Below are 16,624 nucleotides of genomic sequence, written 5' to 3' on the forward strand. Positions count from 1 at the left end.
ATAAACATTTAAGTATATTTCAAATAGATTTTAATTTCATAACAAACATACAGCGTTCAAGTATTTTTGTCTTCTCAATTAGGCTTTACATATTACAAATAGCATGACAAGAAGAGTTACTGAGCCTAGTAACCCCTTCACTTCATTGAAATATTAAACTCTTAAAATATTACTGGAAAGTACAATTTCGTTACAAATATGAACACAATCGAAATTCCAATGTGATATTAGATAATTGATGAAAACTGAATGCTAACTGAATTATATAGATAAGTTCAGGGTGAACAATAACAACTTTTTTTTATACATTTTTTAAAATATAAGAAGCATGTTATTTATTAATAAAGCTCATGCTTGTCTAAACTAGCTCATGTCCGTTGCTGTTTTGTAGATAAACAATGAAAAAAGTAAGAGTAAGGATATAAAGGGAGGGAGAGATAAAGAAGGAGGGAGAGAGAGAGAGAGAGAGAGAGAGAGAGAGAAAGAGAGGGGAAGGATAGGAGGAAGAGAGGGGAGGGGGAGGGGAGGGAGTTAAATAGATAGATAGGTTGAGAAAGAGAGAGAAAAAAAGGATGAATATAGAGAGAGGGGAGAGACAGAGAAAGAGAGAGAGAGAGAGAGATTGAGAGGAGGATTTTTATTTTTATTTTTTATTTTTTTTTTTTTTGGGGGGGGGGGGGGGGCAGAGAGCAGAGATGCTCCGGAGAAATAGAATATATGAAAAAGAAATTAATGCATATATCATTAACACATAATTCCCTATTTTTGTCACTGGACTTTCCTCATTTACCTGTTCATTCGGAAATTACTTTGAGACTGGGTGTCTTTAAGTATTTTCTATTCATCAGAATTTTAGTTACTAGTATATTAAAGATGAAAAACAAAGCAATTCTGTATCAACGCCATAACGCAGCCCATATCCTGTAATGGCTGACAACGTTTTATCATACACAATCATGATTATCATCATCAACATGACCACTATCATCATCATCATCTATCATCTTATTTCACCTTCCTTATTTGGAAAAAACAACCTTCTTCGATGTCGTCACATGGGCTTAGACATTGAGGTTGTACTTGCACTCGGCACCGGTCTTTCAATATGGATGAAATACGAATTAACATGGCCTAAGATTAGAAAAGGGTGATGAAGTTGTCTAATCATCTTTTTCCCATTACTTTTCTATTTCTCCATTTTCTTTTCTCTTTATTTGTTTAATATTTTTCGCGATTCTATCACCCTTCGCTTAGGGTTTGCACCTGAGCCATTACTTCCCTGCCTTGACAAGAGAAGCAAACATGCTGGTGTCGTCGTCGAGGAGGTTATTTGGCGAGTCGTACTCGATCACCTTTCCGTCCTGTAGCGTTAAGATCGAATCCGCGTTCAGGATAGTCGACACTCGATGCTGCGTGAAAGAAAAAGAAAACGAGAAGACGATAATGCTTAGAGGGGTTTAGATAATTAAACGATCACTCACACAATAACTCAGGTAATTCTAAAATATGAGGGAAAATACCTGTAATGCTGCACTTTTTTGTAAGGGCATGCTTGGGTGGTATATTAAAGTTCCCCTTCACCAAATCTGACTCCGCCTCTAACATACATTTAAATATTCATGAATATGTACAAAATGAAGACAGCTGGAAAGATTACGAATGCATAATGGTGACAATGCTTACTAGAGAAAAAGATAGAAGGGAATGGTGAATGAAGACAAAAGGAAATGAAGAATATAGGGCAAAACAGGATCAGAACGACAAGGATAGAAGAAAATGTACAACCAAAAGGAAGAACTGTCCACAATTACATAACAAACATGGCCATTTTGTCAATTTGAGAGTCCCATGTACTTATTCATCATCAAAATTAAGATTCTCTTTTAAAATCATTCATAATCTTGTAGTTCTGTCCTACTAAATGTTTATGTGATCTCGTGCTTTCATCTTGTTCAATATGTTCTCAGATTTGGAGTGTACCTTCTTAAAGTATTTTTCCCCACAAATAATAAGGATTGTATAATCTCCTGTTTTATTTGCTTGCCAATGTCAGTACTTCGTGTATAAAGGGAAGAGGAGGAGTATACTTACTGCGATAGTCAAGACGGTCCTATCCTGGAAGACATCTGCTACGACATCTTGTAATATCAGATCCTTTAGAAGAAGACAAACGAAAAGAACTTGCCATCAGAATGTTATGATATCAATAGAATATTTGTATCTAAACCATATTCAAATCAACGGTTCTAAAGATGTTGTCATTATGAAACGATTGCAGAGACTTTAAAAGAAATAACCGAGCCAATTTCAGTAGCCTTGTGCTTTACCTTCTTGAAATGTGCAAAAATGGCAATGACTTTTATAATCCGGACATGATTTCTATAAGCAATACAGCAGGGTACTTATAAGTTTTGCAATCGTTTTTTTCAATATCTGATGAGTTTTTGATTCAATCGTCATATTAAAACTGCATCGAAAATGAATACTAACCTACTCGTATAAAAAAAAATTAGTATCGACAAAAATAAAATGAAAATACAAGAATTGGCCGCATACTGTCTCTTGGTCTATTGATGCAGTCGCTTCATCCATGACGACAATCTTGGAGTTTCTCAGGAAAGCTCTGGCAAGGCAGAAGAGTTGACGCTGTCCGACGCTAAAGTTGTCCCCTCCCTCAGTTACCTGGTAGTCTAAAATATATCAAAGATGAATTTCGTGGTTACTGTATATAAATACCTTGGTTACATAGTAGCGATGATCTATGAAGCTCAGATGAATATTACTATTAGATGACGTATGGAGATTTCATGAAAAATCTAAAAAAAAAAAAATTTGTGTGAAATCAAAATGAATTATAATTAAGTCAGAATTCAAGGTGATAATTACGTTATCATCGCTGCCGCCGTCATCATCGCTGCCGCCGTCATTATCATCATCATCATTATCAACATCATCAACATCATAATTATCATCATCATCATCATCATCGACATCAAAATTATCAACATCATCATCATCATCATCAACATCACCAACATTATCACTCCGTGGTTGTCTTCGTAATCCTTAATTTTAGATGTGACTCGGTAGAGTATCAAGAACAAAACAATTCACTTCCCTGCGACCAAATATATATTTTTTTAAATACAAAATCCATTCGAGGATACCAACCTAATCCCATGTCAAGTTGTGTGACAATATCTTTGAGTTGGGCAATCTCTAATGCCTGCCAAAGTTGCTCGTCACTCTTATCACTCGTGGGGTCGAGGTTGCTCCTATGAAATGGACACAAGATTTATTTGTTTTAAATATTAATTTTCATGAATCGTCATTATTTAAAGTTAAATGTAGAATAAAAAAGAGATAGATAGATAGAGAGACAGAGACAGAGACAGAGACAGACAGACAGATCGAAAGACAGAAAGACAGCCATATAGACAGAGGAGGGAAGATATAGAGAATTGATGTAAAGAAAGAGATAAAGACAGACATAGACATGAAAGAAGAAGAAGAAAGAGAAAGATGAGAGCGACGAAAAGAGACGAAATAAGTTCTGGTCTTTATAGTCCTAAAATCCTAATTACTACGGAGGTATTTTTAAGGACGATAGAGAGACAGGAAAACAAATACGGAGAGGGGAAGAAAAGACCAGGGAAAAGGACGCTACCAAATACAGAGAAGATGGGTGCATGTTGACGAATGATTAAAAGACGAGAAGAGCGTTTAGAAAAAATGAGAAATAATTGTTACCTAATAGTTCCAGTAAAGAGGAATGCATCTTGTGGGATGATGGAGAGACGTTGACGAAGGGAGAGGAGAGGAACGGTGGCGATGTCGATCCCGTCAATGACGATGCGGCCTTCAATAAATGAATCAAAATTTAGAAAATCAGGCCCAAAACATCCCTTGTTCCAATTTTGTAACAAATCTCATGTGATATGAATTTAGGAGTGACATAAGATGCATACTAATTATATCAGATGGAACTGACTGATGGTACGGTATTTATTACACCAACGTACGAAAACTCCCCGGAAAACTCTTTAAGGACGTTGATGAGAACCAAATATTATTTCAATCTTAAATTTATATGATCCTACTTCTCGTGTAATTCAAAATCATTTCCAAACTGCCTCATCTTTACCATTTGAAACAAAGATCCTCCTGGGCGATGAACAGACAATGATATAGGATTTCCCGGCCAAATTCGCGTGTTTGTCATTCGAATTCATTTACTTTGCATTTAAGTTAGCGCAGATCGGCTTTGCCATGCCAATTATCATTCAATTGTCCAGTTTTTGTATTTAATTTAGGATTTTGGTCGAAGGGTTTCATAGATCTGTCATTCAATTTAGAAACTGCTCAACTAGCATTCAAATTAATATTCACTTGTCGAAGCGTAATTTTTATCATTCAAATTAACACCTGTCATTCGTATTCGTAATATTTTTTATTCAAGTTAGGAATGTTAGGGGGAAGAATTGCAACAAACTTTTACAGTTTTTAAATAATGCAGTTAAAATGCACGAATTGCCATTGGGGTCTAAGCTGTTATTCCATTTATTAATTTTCAGGACAATGCAGATGGGTGTAGTCAGACATAAAGTAAAGAAGGGGCGAAATCAAGGGATATGGCATTTATGCACGGACATGTTCATATACCCGGGAAAGGTGGGGGTACCCTCAATCGCCCCTTTTTACTACAAACTCGGAATTTTACAAAAATAATTCACATCGTCTCTTATACCCAGCACACCCCTCTGTTTTTCTTAAAGAGTTTCATAGTTTACTTGCCCGCCAGCAGATCGATGGCTAAAGACATGGCTAAATATAATAAATCATGTTCAAATTGTTAACTCTAGTCCCTACCCCAGTCACAATATTGTACCCTTCTTCCATGAAGAAATTATGATAAATTTATGACGAAACATAAGACAAACAACTTCCTTACATGAACATTTACAAATATACTGAGACCATCAGGTCCGTATAGATGCAAGTCGTTTTTTTCTTCTTAACAATCAAACTTAAATGCTGATGAATATCAGATAAATCTAATAAGTATAAGTGTATAAATGCAAGAAAATGAAATATGATGAAATACCAAGAAGTTACCAGCCACAATCTTGAAAGAAAAAGAACGAGCTATAAAAAGTGTGTAATAAACGAGAAATGTATATTGACCATCAATTTAAGTGCACAAAGTGCTAATTTGAATGCTACAAATGAATTAGAATGCTAAAAGTACACCGCCGCGTTGTCAGAAAATCGTGTTGCACCAAATCGAATGACCAAATAGCGAAAGAAGCACATTGTTCATTAATTTGAATGAAACATACGTAGATTCTAACAAAAATTCCATAGATTTGAAAACTAGAAAAGGGAATACAAACCCGAGATATACCTGACTGCACTAAAACCGTCGAATTTGAACCCAAGACAAATTAATTTGAATGACAAACTCGCGGAAATCCTATAGCATACGACATTTAAGAGAAAAATGTAATGCTCAAATGTTCATTTATATAATTAATACAAAGGTGAAAGACATCTAAGGAAAACAAATATAAGTTTACCTTTGAATGTATCAATGATACGAAACAAGGCGAGGGTTAGAGACGACTTGCCGCTCCCTGTTCTACCACAAATCCCAAGCTGTAGAGAGATTAGTTGAAACAAAAATTTCAATCAACCAAAATGTTCCCGCATATCACTTGTTATCTTGTCTATATTCAACGAACATGTAGTTTCCAGGGAAACTGCATTCGTTAGTTAGTGGGAAGAAAATGTGACGACGATATCTAGCTGACAATCAGCTAGTATAAGCACATTATAGAGTTAATTCATTCATTTTAAACGGTTATTTGATTTTACAAGATAAATAAAACATTATTCGTGGCTTGTGGGCCAAATTGCTGATTCTTTTACAACGGATAGATACATGTACATGACACATCAGTAATATATAAGATATGAAAAAATAAGAAGATAAGATAGGCCAATGGTAAAGAGCATTGTACATAAATTTATAATTCATACTTTGAGCACCTTTACTCTAAATACGTAATGGATCAATTATATTTCTGCTTTATTGATTGATACATAGAATTTAATAGATAAATATTTGTCTATTCTGATTCAAACATCATTAATATTAACGATCATTAAAAACATGACTAATACATTAATAAGTAGAACCTTTATAACAAGAATTATTCCAACCAACATACCTTATTTTGTACTGGTATAGTAAGATCGACATCCGTGAGGACTGCATCAAGTTCCTGAGCGTAGCGTACACTGATATTGTCCATCTCAATCAGACCTTTGTCAGGCCAGGAAGGAGGCGGTTCAGTACCTGAAAGAAGGGTATATAATGAGACATAAGATGATGACAAGCAAATTGTTATTAGAGCTTTTTTGGACATTTTCGCGCTTACGACTGCTAACAAAGACGAATGAACTTTAAACTTTCATTTACACACTTACTAAGAACGTGGCATTTGTGAGACATTCTAGAGCAAGCACCACGAGTGCCCAACAGAGGAGGATACCGTCGCTACTCACGAAGCTATCATCATCATCCTGATTATTTCATCTGCAAATTAATTTGATATTTTTTTTTTTTTTAAACTCAAGACTCAAACTGAAGTCAGACGAACCCTTTAAAAACATTTTTTTGCCTGTTAATAGTTTTCGGATGTTTCGCCCTAATATTGAAAAGGGTTAAGTGACACTCCTAATAAAAAAATGTCCTATATCACAAAAAGAATGATCATAAACATAAACAAGTTGACGAAGGGAGTGGAGAGGAACGTTGGAGATGTCGATCCCGTCAGAAGAAGCAAATCTTGATACAAGAATTCATATTATTCTCTCTCTTTCTCGCTGTCTCTGTCTCTGTCTCATGGTACTACTAGTACTTACCACTGTAGTCTTCTGTTGGCAGCTCTGCATAGTACTTGACTCTTTCGACTGCATTCATCTGAAGCTCAACTTCGGCAGCGGCCCGAACACTCAGGTTCATGAAAAGTGATATCTATCGAGAAAAAAAATGGGATTGATCGATGATTTTATTTTACTCAACTTGTCACAAGCAGGTAGATGACTTTAGATAAGTAACCAAGGGACCTACGGCATTAAGTGATTTCCGAGGGATGGGGTAGTGCGAATGAACGCCCAACCAAAGGGCATAGAACAACGGCCTGGTTCCGAACCCGGGATCTCCCGGTTACGAGACCTCTGCTCGACCACTGAGCCAATACACATCAAGTGTGATTTAAACAAGGTCGATCATCATGATAAAGAGGTGAATAATCAAAGAACAAGATAATACGATTTTATCTATAGCTAAAAACCTCACAAGAATTCTAAGCTTATATCGCAAATATATTTGTCATGCATTCCAATAAGCTATATTTATAGGGTCTGATGAGGACGAGTTAAATCACAACCAACATCCCCACCCTGCTAAGGGAGTAGAACAATAATGTGAAGATTGGAAATTATACGCCAATCTTTCAAAGCGTTTACATAACATGTATATGTAATCATTCAATCGATTGCAGACAAATGATTGCATTTTCAGAGATACAAAGATAGACTAAGATATTTAAATATAAATAATTCAGATAATTTAGGACCTACCTCGAGTGAATATGAAATAGCCAGTCCTACGAGGCTTACATCAATACCAAAGTAGAATGCCCCAAGCAGACAGAGTAAACTTGAACACAGAACCACGACGGCACCCAGCATATCCTGTAATAAAGATAATGCTCTTGCTATTTAATATATTCTAAAAGAAGTTATTTGCTGAGAATATGGAATTGACAATCTGTTTTGAAACATTTGTAGGTCTGTAAGGTTGTCTTGTAAGTCTAAAATCAATACAATGCCATCATCATCATCATCATTATCATCATCTCATCATCGTCACCATCATCATCATCATTATTATCAAGCATTGTCTTCATCATATTTTATCCGCCTCTTCTTCCTCCTCCTTATCATCATCATCATCGTCATCATCAAGAGTGATCACTATCCTAATTACCTGTACATTATTCACGGTTAATACTATTAATCAGTACCATCTGCAGCATCTTTATCATTGTCGTACCATCATTGTGTCGTCAAACGTTATTACCATCTTGGAAATTGTTTGTTGCTGCTTCAATTAATTTTTGAAATCGGCATTTCCTACTTACCAGTCTTATTCCAACCCATCTCTGAGCGGTGATGAGGTATGTAAATACTGTGTTGTTGATGAGGATGCGATCCAATGCCGTTTGGAAGAATCGTTTCTCATCCCTGTTTATTACAAGAAGATATATTCATTACAAGAAGAAGAAAAAAGTCATGATACAGGAAAGTTATGTGTAACATTTGAATGACATATTGCATTTTCCGAGCACGATTTTTGCAGGAAATAGGGTATTTCAAACAAAATGCCTTCAAGTTGATTACTTGAAAGTCGTTGCGATCATGTTGTTGTCAGTTTGCAAAAATGCTTTGCACAAGTGTTTGCTGCTTAATTTATTCGTCGGCTTTAACTCAACAAAATAATATTTCCATTTCAGGAGCATCTAAGGGTTGTGTTATTTTACATGGTGGTTGATTAAAAAGTACATAAGTTAAATGTTCATCTTTTTTTTAAAGTAGACATATTTAATAGATGTAGCTTACATTTCCTGTACAATTTGTTAGGTTCTCTAACCAGTAAGAGTGGAGGTGAAAGAAAACAAATCAGAACATGAATTACCTTTCTACTCACCACCTTCATGTTAGATGCAGGAAAAATGAATTGTTACTGAAAGTATTTTAAGAATGAGCTCGATTTATCCTTAAAAAGGAAGATGTAAAATAAGGGCAAAGAAGTATATTATGTGTCAGATTGATTTTACCAACCGTGTATCACTCACTTGAAGGCTCTTAAAGTTGGCAATCCGCCCAGTGTCTCGGAGAAATGGGCGAAAATTGGTGACCGTGTGACACTCTCACAACGCTGGAGCTCCCTGTTCAAAAGTCAGATATGATAAAAGAGTAGTCATTTAGTTTACTTGCGATATAATTTAACAAAAGTAAAACCGGCATGATGAAAAAGAAAAGTTTCTTTTACATCAAGTAAAGAGGTTTTTATATGGAAAGACTTCATAAATATATAGAACCGGCATGAAAAATATGAAAGAAATGACCACCAAAAAAAAGTTTATTGACATAATTATTTTAAGTGCTCCAACATTCATTTCTCAGACATGTCAGCTTTTGTCTATCATTCGACCTTTTGTCAAATAGGCCACTGAATTGGTTACTTTTACATCAATCAATAATTGAGATCAGAAAATATGTTTTTTATCTGAGGAGGTGCTCAACTTTTCGGAGCTGATTTTATGCAATCAAGCGTAGACCTTGATTTGTAAGAGCTGTAAAGATGTAAGTCAACAAAATATAATGAAAAAAAATTAGGCAGTTCGTTAAGATGAAATGTTCAACTATATCAAAGGAAAATGAACTGCATCCCTTCACTATAAAGTGGCATAGCGTAAGTCCACTCATTGAGGGGGCCCTGTAACGAAGGGGGGTACTGGTCTTACTTGGAAAATGAAATGCTAATTTACAAGGCTTCTGATTTAATAGATCGGGGGGGGCGGGAGGTGGTCCAGGTGTATTCCTTTCTCGTCATTTTCGCATTCTCCCTTTCCCTTACTCTCTTTTTTTTCATTTTTTGCCATTACTCAAAGAGGGGGGCTCTGTAGCTACATGTACACACAACTCACTGATTTGAATCCCTTACCTTGATGTGACAACATAGAACATCAGCAAGATGACGAAGACGACGGCGATGGGAATCACGAAGAATATGAAGTAGATGTTGACGGAGATGATGATGACGAATGCAGACAAGAGCACCACGCTAATGTTGATAAAGAGACGCATCGATTGCACAAGTCGCTAGAGGTCAAATGAAATAAAATCATTTCAAAATTTGATACAGACATTAAATTTTTAATATACATGTTAAAGATGGAGAAAATAAGAGTTCTGGTCAAGGGATTACATCGTGACAGAAACTGGAAGCAATTGGGAAAAGTTAATAATAACACTGTGAAGTTACGGAATCATTAAATGATAAGAAATGTACTCAATCTTGCACATAGAAATTTGTATATGGGACTATACACTGGGGAGTGAAAGATTGCTCCAAAATTGTAAGCTTTTTTCTCATCATACTTCGAATAATAGTTGAGGACCAATCCTTTTAAGGGGAAATGTTTTTAAAATGATATACTTCTAAAGTGAAACGAAAAGAACATAAGAACTCACAAATCAATATTCACCTTGACCGGAACTCAACGTTCTTTTTAATGTCTTTATCTCGTATATGAACAGAAGAATGTTCTATAAACCTCTTGATGATTCATCAAGGTTTATCACGAAAAAAGAACTTTCATAAATCAATGTGGTAATGTTGTACTATTTGTATCCACGTGATTGAATTAGTAACATTATTACCCCCCCCCCCCCATTTTTTTCCCCCTTCCCTCCACAATCAACTGCTTATGACAAATGGAAGCGAAAGTTTCCTACACGTCACATTAGCTACGATTCCGCTCCTCCGAAGAATTATCAACATTAGTAGACTTTAACCTGTTGACTACTGAAACTCGCATTCCATAGGCTTATTACATAGTTCCAGTGGGTTAAACGAAACCAAACTTACTTGATCGATAAGTTGGGTGTCGCTTGACAAACGGTTCAGAATTCTGCCAGTTGGCGTCGTATCGAAGAACCTGTTGACAAAATAAGTGCAAATCAGCGAGGTACGCGATCGCAAAGACTTTCGGGAAATCAACAATTGAAATTCCAATGCCCCATCAGATATCCCATATACATTTATGTTCGGATTACACAATTCATCATTGTAATGTTTGCACATTTCATTAGGACGGGGGGCAAAGTCTGTTGAAAATGCCTTATATGTTGATATTTCGAAAGGCTTTTTGATATTGTCCGAAGTAATTATTTCACAAAAGATTCGTGTTTCTTTTTATAAACCAAGGAAGCCATAAAATGTGCATGAAACATGTCTTAAGTTAATCTACTTAAACCTAAGATTTCATTAACAATTCAAACACAAGATGTCAAACTTTCGTTTTTGCCCGGGACGATGAACTTTCATGCTAAACGCACTTTCAATGATGAGATTCGATTTATGCCATATTTATTTCCTAACTGAACGGTCGTGGGTTTGAAATCAAGTCGGATGCACTCACTGGCCCGAATTCACAAAGGAGGTTTGTCGACAAACCTCCTTTTGTTTCGCCAAACCTCCTTTTGTTCTTTACAAACCAGGTTTGTAAAAAAAACGTGTAAAAATGCGTCACATGACGTACGAAAACCAAGGTTTGTCGACAAACCTCCTTTGTGAATTCGGGCCAATATGTCTGAGACATTAGGCAAACCGTTAAACCCACTCCAGACCGATTCTAAACCAGCCAATCCTTTCCCATTTGGTGTAATTTCAGTTTTGTTTGGTCTCTTGTTGGTATATCAGTGGCGTACGCAGGATTTTTTCAAGGAGGGTGTTTGAAAATTTGGAAATCGCGCCGACCGATATTTCTCTCAGAGGGGGGAGAGGGGGGAGGCGGGGGGGGGGATAGTGAGCAACAATTTTTAAATTATTTTTTGCCCCCGCAAATGTAAAAATCGCGCCGCCCGATATTTCGCTCAGTGAAGGGGGAGGGGGGGGGGGCTAGTGAGAGAAACGAAACGATGACATGACCGACAAAAAATAGCAGTCAGGTAACAAATTATATACCATCATTGATGATCAATCAATCTCTACAATATACACCACGACCAAGGTGAAGAACATACCTTAATGGGATAGATATAACGTTGAGTAACATCTGATAGTGCAGCTTTTTGGCGGCAAAGTACATTCCAAAGCAAATAAAGGCGACGTACGTCATTCTGGAGAGTACGTTGAAGGCGGATAGGATGGCGTAGTTTGTAATGTAGTAACTCGCGTCATCAATGGCTTGCTATATTGGCATTAAACACAGCAGGACGTTAATGATAATGATGATGGTGACGATAATAATAACAAATAACGACAATAATAATAATAATAATATCAATAATAATAGATACAACAATAATAGTAATAATAATATTAATAATAATCATTATAATAATTACAAGAATAATGAAAATAATAATGATACTACTACTTCTACTTCTTCTGCTACTGCTACTTCTACTACTACTATTACATGTGGATGGAAAATAAGGGACAAATGAGCTTCTAAAGTGAACCCGCTTGGTACGGGGGGACACAAAGGCGAACACAAGATCTATTGAAACTAAAGTGACTGAACAAAGGATGGGTTGGATCTTTCGTATTACGCATGACCTTAGCTAATGAACCATCACCATACAACTTTTTTTTTTTTTAATATGATGATGGTGGTGGCTATGATGATGACGTTGGCTTTGATGATGATGATGATGATGATGATGATGATGATGAGTGCGATGGTGTTTGTTCATATTCATAAATAAATCAACCAAATGTTTTGCATTACCTGGGTGTTATTGGTCTGTAGACTCGCCTCAGACCATCTAGCCAACCAGAAATTGGTAGCTATTTCTATAGCTGCACCCGCTATGGAAGCAAATGCGACCAGTAGAGCTACCAAATACCCGACGGCTTTCAAGTAGTAGAGGTAGATACCGTAAGAGACGGAGCCCTTCTCCTGGTCCTCTGTCACAATGAGACGTCCTCGCTCATCATCTGCAATTCAAGTTTTGAAAGAGACGCCGGTTTAATATTTAAAAAAAAAGACATTAACGGTATGGACTACACAAAGAGCTTGGAGATAGTTCTGGTCTTCATGAATATCTTTTTGTTTTCACTTTTCGCTGAGTTCAGTTTCATCGTTCTCCCTTTCTCATTTGTGTCGGAAACACAGTTTTCATTTACCCGGGGCTAAAGGAAAAAGATTAAGGGTTTATATTAGATCTTGTGCTCCTTAGGCATCGAGTAATATAGTTGTGTAGCGTGGGTCCTATTATTATGGCTATAATAAGGCTAATTTGGCTTAAAGACACGTGAGCATGGATTCTCATGATGAATTTAACACCATTCAGGTAATAACTAGATCAAAGATTTTATCAATCAGCAGGAGTGTCTTATGTAATGCACTACACCCTCCACCAACCGCCCATAACGAAATTTCATCATCACAAACCACCCCTTCCCCTACCCGAAGACTTTCTGAGAGACTGCATTGTGGTTCTTGGTGGGACATCCTAATTCGCTGTATGCGAGATTTTGTACACCCGTTCATGGTATTTCCACCAAGTCAAGTACGACGTCAGGGAATATCAAAGGAAGAAGATAAGATGTGGTGTTCCACAAGGATCAGTATTAGGGCCAACTCTGTTTTTAATCTGCAAATCAACACACTGCACACCGCGGCGAAACTGCGGACATTTGTCTTTACGATTGTCATACCATTGTCGTCATGCGTCGAAGATACTTCCTTGGTAGATGCACTAGAGAGAAAGGATATCTGTCTCTTGAGCGAGCGCCTTTCCTCCAGCAGTGCCTCGGACTCGGACATCTCGGTTTCTGACTCGCTCATCTGCCTGATGGCTTGCTGCCAATCTCTCATCAAGCTTGGGTCCTCCCGGCCTATTTCATCCGGCTCACCTTCTCTCAAGATCTTTCCATTTTTCATGATGATGATCTGAAGAAAAACGGAAAAGGCGAGGTGGTTATTAATTTTATTTCCTCATTTAAAGGTAAAGACCAGTTCTGGTCATGCGATTGCAATGTGAAAGAAACGTTGTGGAATCGATCAGATATGGTTGACCATCTAGCATATAAGTATTGGTGTGTATTGCAAGGTTCTAGAAACTACACAGAAATATATATATGGGACTACGCGATAAATTATTATATCTATCCGGACTGGATAGATATAATAATATACCAAATATATCAATCAATAGGCGGTTTCCCGGCAAAATTTATATCATCACGTATTAGTCAAAACGTATTCTTTCACATGATTGGTAATAAGAGCTTCCATTTCTTCTTTTGAGAGGGGGCATTTCCAAAACTGGTTTATATCTTTAAAGAGGATACAGTTTATTCTTGTATTATGAGCAAACATCACACACGTTAACAGCGACTTGTTCTTCCTTGGCTTCAAACTAATTCGCGTATAGTAATATTATTTCATCATAAAACGTTCTTACAAAAGCAATCTGCTTCAAGTTGTCTCATGATCATGTCAGTCGTAAAACTTAAAAGGGGTTTTATCTCGTCCTTCCCCTCCCTTTTTCTCCCCCTCTAGTATTTCTTCCCGCCATTTGTCATGGGGTGAGGTGGGGGGGGGGGCGTGCCTCACATGCCCCTGTAGCTACGTCATGCACTCACCTTATCGGCCTCTGGAAGGTATTGTAGCTGATGGGTGACGAGTATTATGGTCTGCTTCTGTTTCTTCAAGATCTTCATGATACCATTCTCAAAGAGGTGACTACCAACATGCATGTCCAGGGCTGACAGGGGGTCATCCTAAAATGAAACCGTAAACATAATCGAAATTAAAGCGAAATAACGGTCGCAAAATGAGGTCTTGGTCAGTAAAAAGAAGAAGACAAAAAAAAACATTCGCAAAGTTAGAATAAAAAGAGATAAATCTTCAGTCTTTATTCATTCATTAGTTTAAAGAACATGCAATATAAATCTTTCAAATTATATGAAAATATATATACATTTTAAGGGTAAAATACAAAGTACTTTAAATGAATTCGTTAAGATAAGAAGAATAAAAAGACAGACTTACGATATTCAAGATAATCTTTAGTTCTAGTACCAGAAATTTGATGCAAATTTTAGAACATTTTCAAAAGAACACGATTTCAGATATTCAACCGATCCCCCCCCCCCTCAAAAAAAGAAGAAGTTTTTCATGTTGTGTGAGTTACCATGATAGATATGACAAGTGGGATTAAATTGATTTTTACCAGTATTATGATGTCTCTTCCTGAGTACATAGTCCTTGCTACACTAACACGTTGCTTCTGACCACCGCTCAAGTTGAGTCCTTTCTCTCCAATCTCTGTCGCATCACCTGCAGGTAACATGTCGATATCTGGAGCCAGAGCGCAGGCTTCGACCACTTTCCGATACCTGGGAGGTGTTTCACAAAGATCCTAAGTCAAACCTAACTCTAAGTTGGACTTAAATATTATGGAGAGCCATTTGTAGCCTTATAATGAAATATATTCAAATGCAAAAATTCAAGTATTTTAGACTTTTCATAAATTCCACATCAAGAACATGAAATCTCTCATGAAAATATAAAATATAAATGATTTGAATCAACATTTTAAGCCTTTAAAAATAACTTTTACAAAATATTTTCAAGGATGCTAACGACTTTCCATAAATGTTAAGTCCACCTTAGAGATAAGGTCGACTTAGCATCTTTGTGAAACACCCCCTGGGGATATAGATAATTTAGAGGTATTGCAAATGGCGTATTTATAGGGGCACAGGGGCATGTGTCCACACATCAAATGGCGACATAAAAGAGAAAAGGGGGAAAGGAGAGGGAGAGGAGAAATAGTCGCATCTTCACTGCATATTATTTCACCTAGTAAGGCCTGAGCCCCCTCCCTCTTCCCCGATGAAGCAAGAGCTCCTTCATTGGTTGGGCCCATGCAACGCCACTGAATACAGCCAGCCTCGTATTTATATAAGCCATGTTTGGAGACATTATTGTTTACAAGAATTAACTACCTAATAACATTAATTGCTTCGTTCAATCCGAAATATTAATACAAAATACTCATAATACAATGAAATCCCCATCAGACCGACCTTATTCCTAAGGTAACTTTTTTTGCCCTTTGATAAATATTATACAGTTATTGACTGACAGGGGGTGTAATATAACATTATTTGGACCGCTGAAGGGAGTTATATTTCCCAAGTGGTTATATTTTCCCGAAGCGCGCAGCGCTGAGGGAAAATATGGTCACGAGGGGAAATATAACTCCCTTCAGGTCCAAAGAATGTTATAAACCCCCTGCCAGTCAATAACTGTTATATTAGATAGCCCTTTTTTTGTCTGGGGGGGGGGGGGCCAAAAAAAATTTACCCGAAATTTTTTTTTCCCCCTTTTTTTCGGAAATTACGGAAAAATAATCTGTCGAGATAGTTCAAGAAAGAAAAAAAAAATTACAAACAAATTTTGGGGAAAAAAAATTTTTACCCAAAAAAGCATTTTTCGGGAAAAAAAAAAATTACCTAAAAAAGCATTTTTTGGGAAAAAAAAAGAAAATGTGGAAAAAAATAATTTCAAGGGAAAAAAAAATTCATGAAAAAAAAATATTGAAAAAATTAAATGACCCTCGGTAATGGTGTAATGTGTGTAATTGGTGACATACAGTCCTCAAGAGGGCGACATGCATTGATTAAAAATATATTCATTTCACCAGCTGGTTAATATAACACCAAAAAGTGACCGGCCAGGAAAATATAACAATTTGGATCCTCACAAATGATATCACGTGACAAGCTCTGGACCAATCACACCTCGGT

General features: G+C 36.7%; 1 protein-coding gene across 2 annotated transcripts in view; it reads right to left on the bottom strand.

Moving 5' to 3' along the window:
• Window positions 1–671: 671 nt before the first annotated feature.
• The window catches only part of LOC585445 (ATP-binding cassette sub-family C member 9), a 32,042-nt gene continuing 16,089 nt past the window's right edge, over window positions 672–16,624 (bottom strand). For both annotated transcript variants that reach the window (XM_030972587.1, XM_030972586.1), the window contains 18 exons: window positions 15,043–15,208; window positions 14,453–14,590; window positions 13,523–13,757; window positions 12,591–12,799; window positions 11,881–12,047; window positions 10,724–10,793; window positions 9,797–9,954; window positions 8,925–9,017; window positions 8,211–8,313; window positions 7,648–7,761; window positions 6,928–7,039; window positions 6,231–6,358; window positions 5,577–5,655; window positions 3,751–3,859; window positions 3,172–3,275; window positions 2,557–2,690; window positions 2,092–2,154; window positions 672–1,409 (listed from right to left, as the gene is read on the bottom strand). In XM_030972587.1, coding sequence (XP_030828447.1) covers window positions 1,272–1,409; window positions 2,092–2,154; window positions 2,557–2,690; window positions 3,172–3,275; window positions 3,751–3,859; window positions 5,577–5,655; window positions 6,231–6,358; window positions 6,928–7,039; window positions 7,648–7,761; window positions 8,211–8,313; window positions 8,925–9,017; window positions 9,797–9,954; window positions 10,724–10,793; window positions 11,881–12,047; window positions 12,591–12,799; window positions 13,523–13,757; window positions 14,453–14,590; window positions 15,043–15,208 — 2,320 coding nt within the window. In that variant the 3' untranslated portion in view covers window positions 672–1,271. The remainder of the gene's footprint in view (window positions 1,410–2,091; window positions 2,155–2,556; window positions 2,691–3,171; window positions 3,276–3,750; window positions 3,860–5,576; window positions 5,656–6,230; window positions 6,359–6,927; window positions 7,040–7,647; window positions 7,762–8,210; window positions 8,314–8,924; window positions 9,018–9,796; window positions 9,955–10,723; window positions 10,794–11,880; window positions 12,048–12,590; window positions 12,800–13,522; window positions 13,758–14,452; window positions 14,591–15,042; window positions 15,209–16,624) is intronic.

Source organism: Strongylocentrotus purpuratus, unplaced genomic scaffold (assembly GCF_000002235.5).
Source record: "Strongylocentrotus purpuratus isolate Spur 01 unplaced genomic scaffold, Spur_5.0 spur5_scaffold_6, whole genome shotgun sequence".
Taxonomy (NCBI): domain Eukaryota; kingdom Metazoa; phylum Echinodermata; class Echinoidea; order Camarodonta; family Strongylocentrotidae; genus Strongylocentrotus; species Strongylocentrotus purpuratus.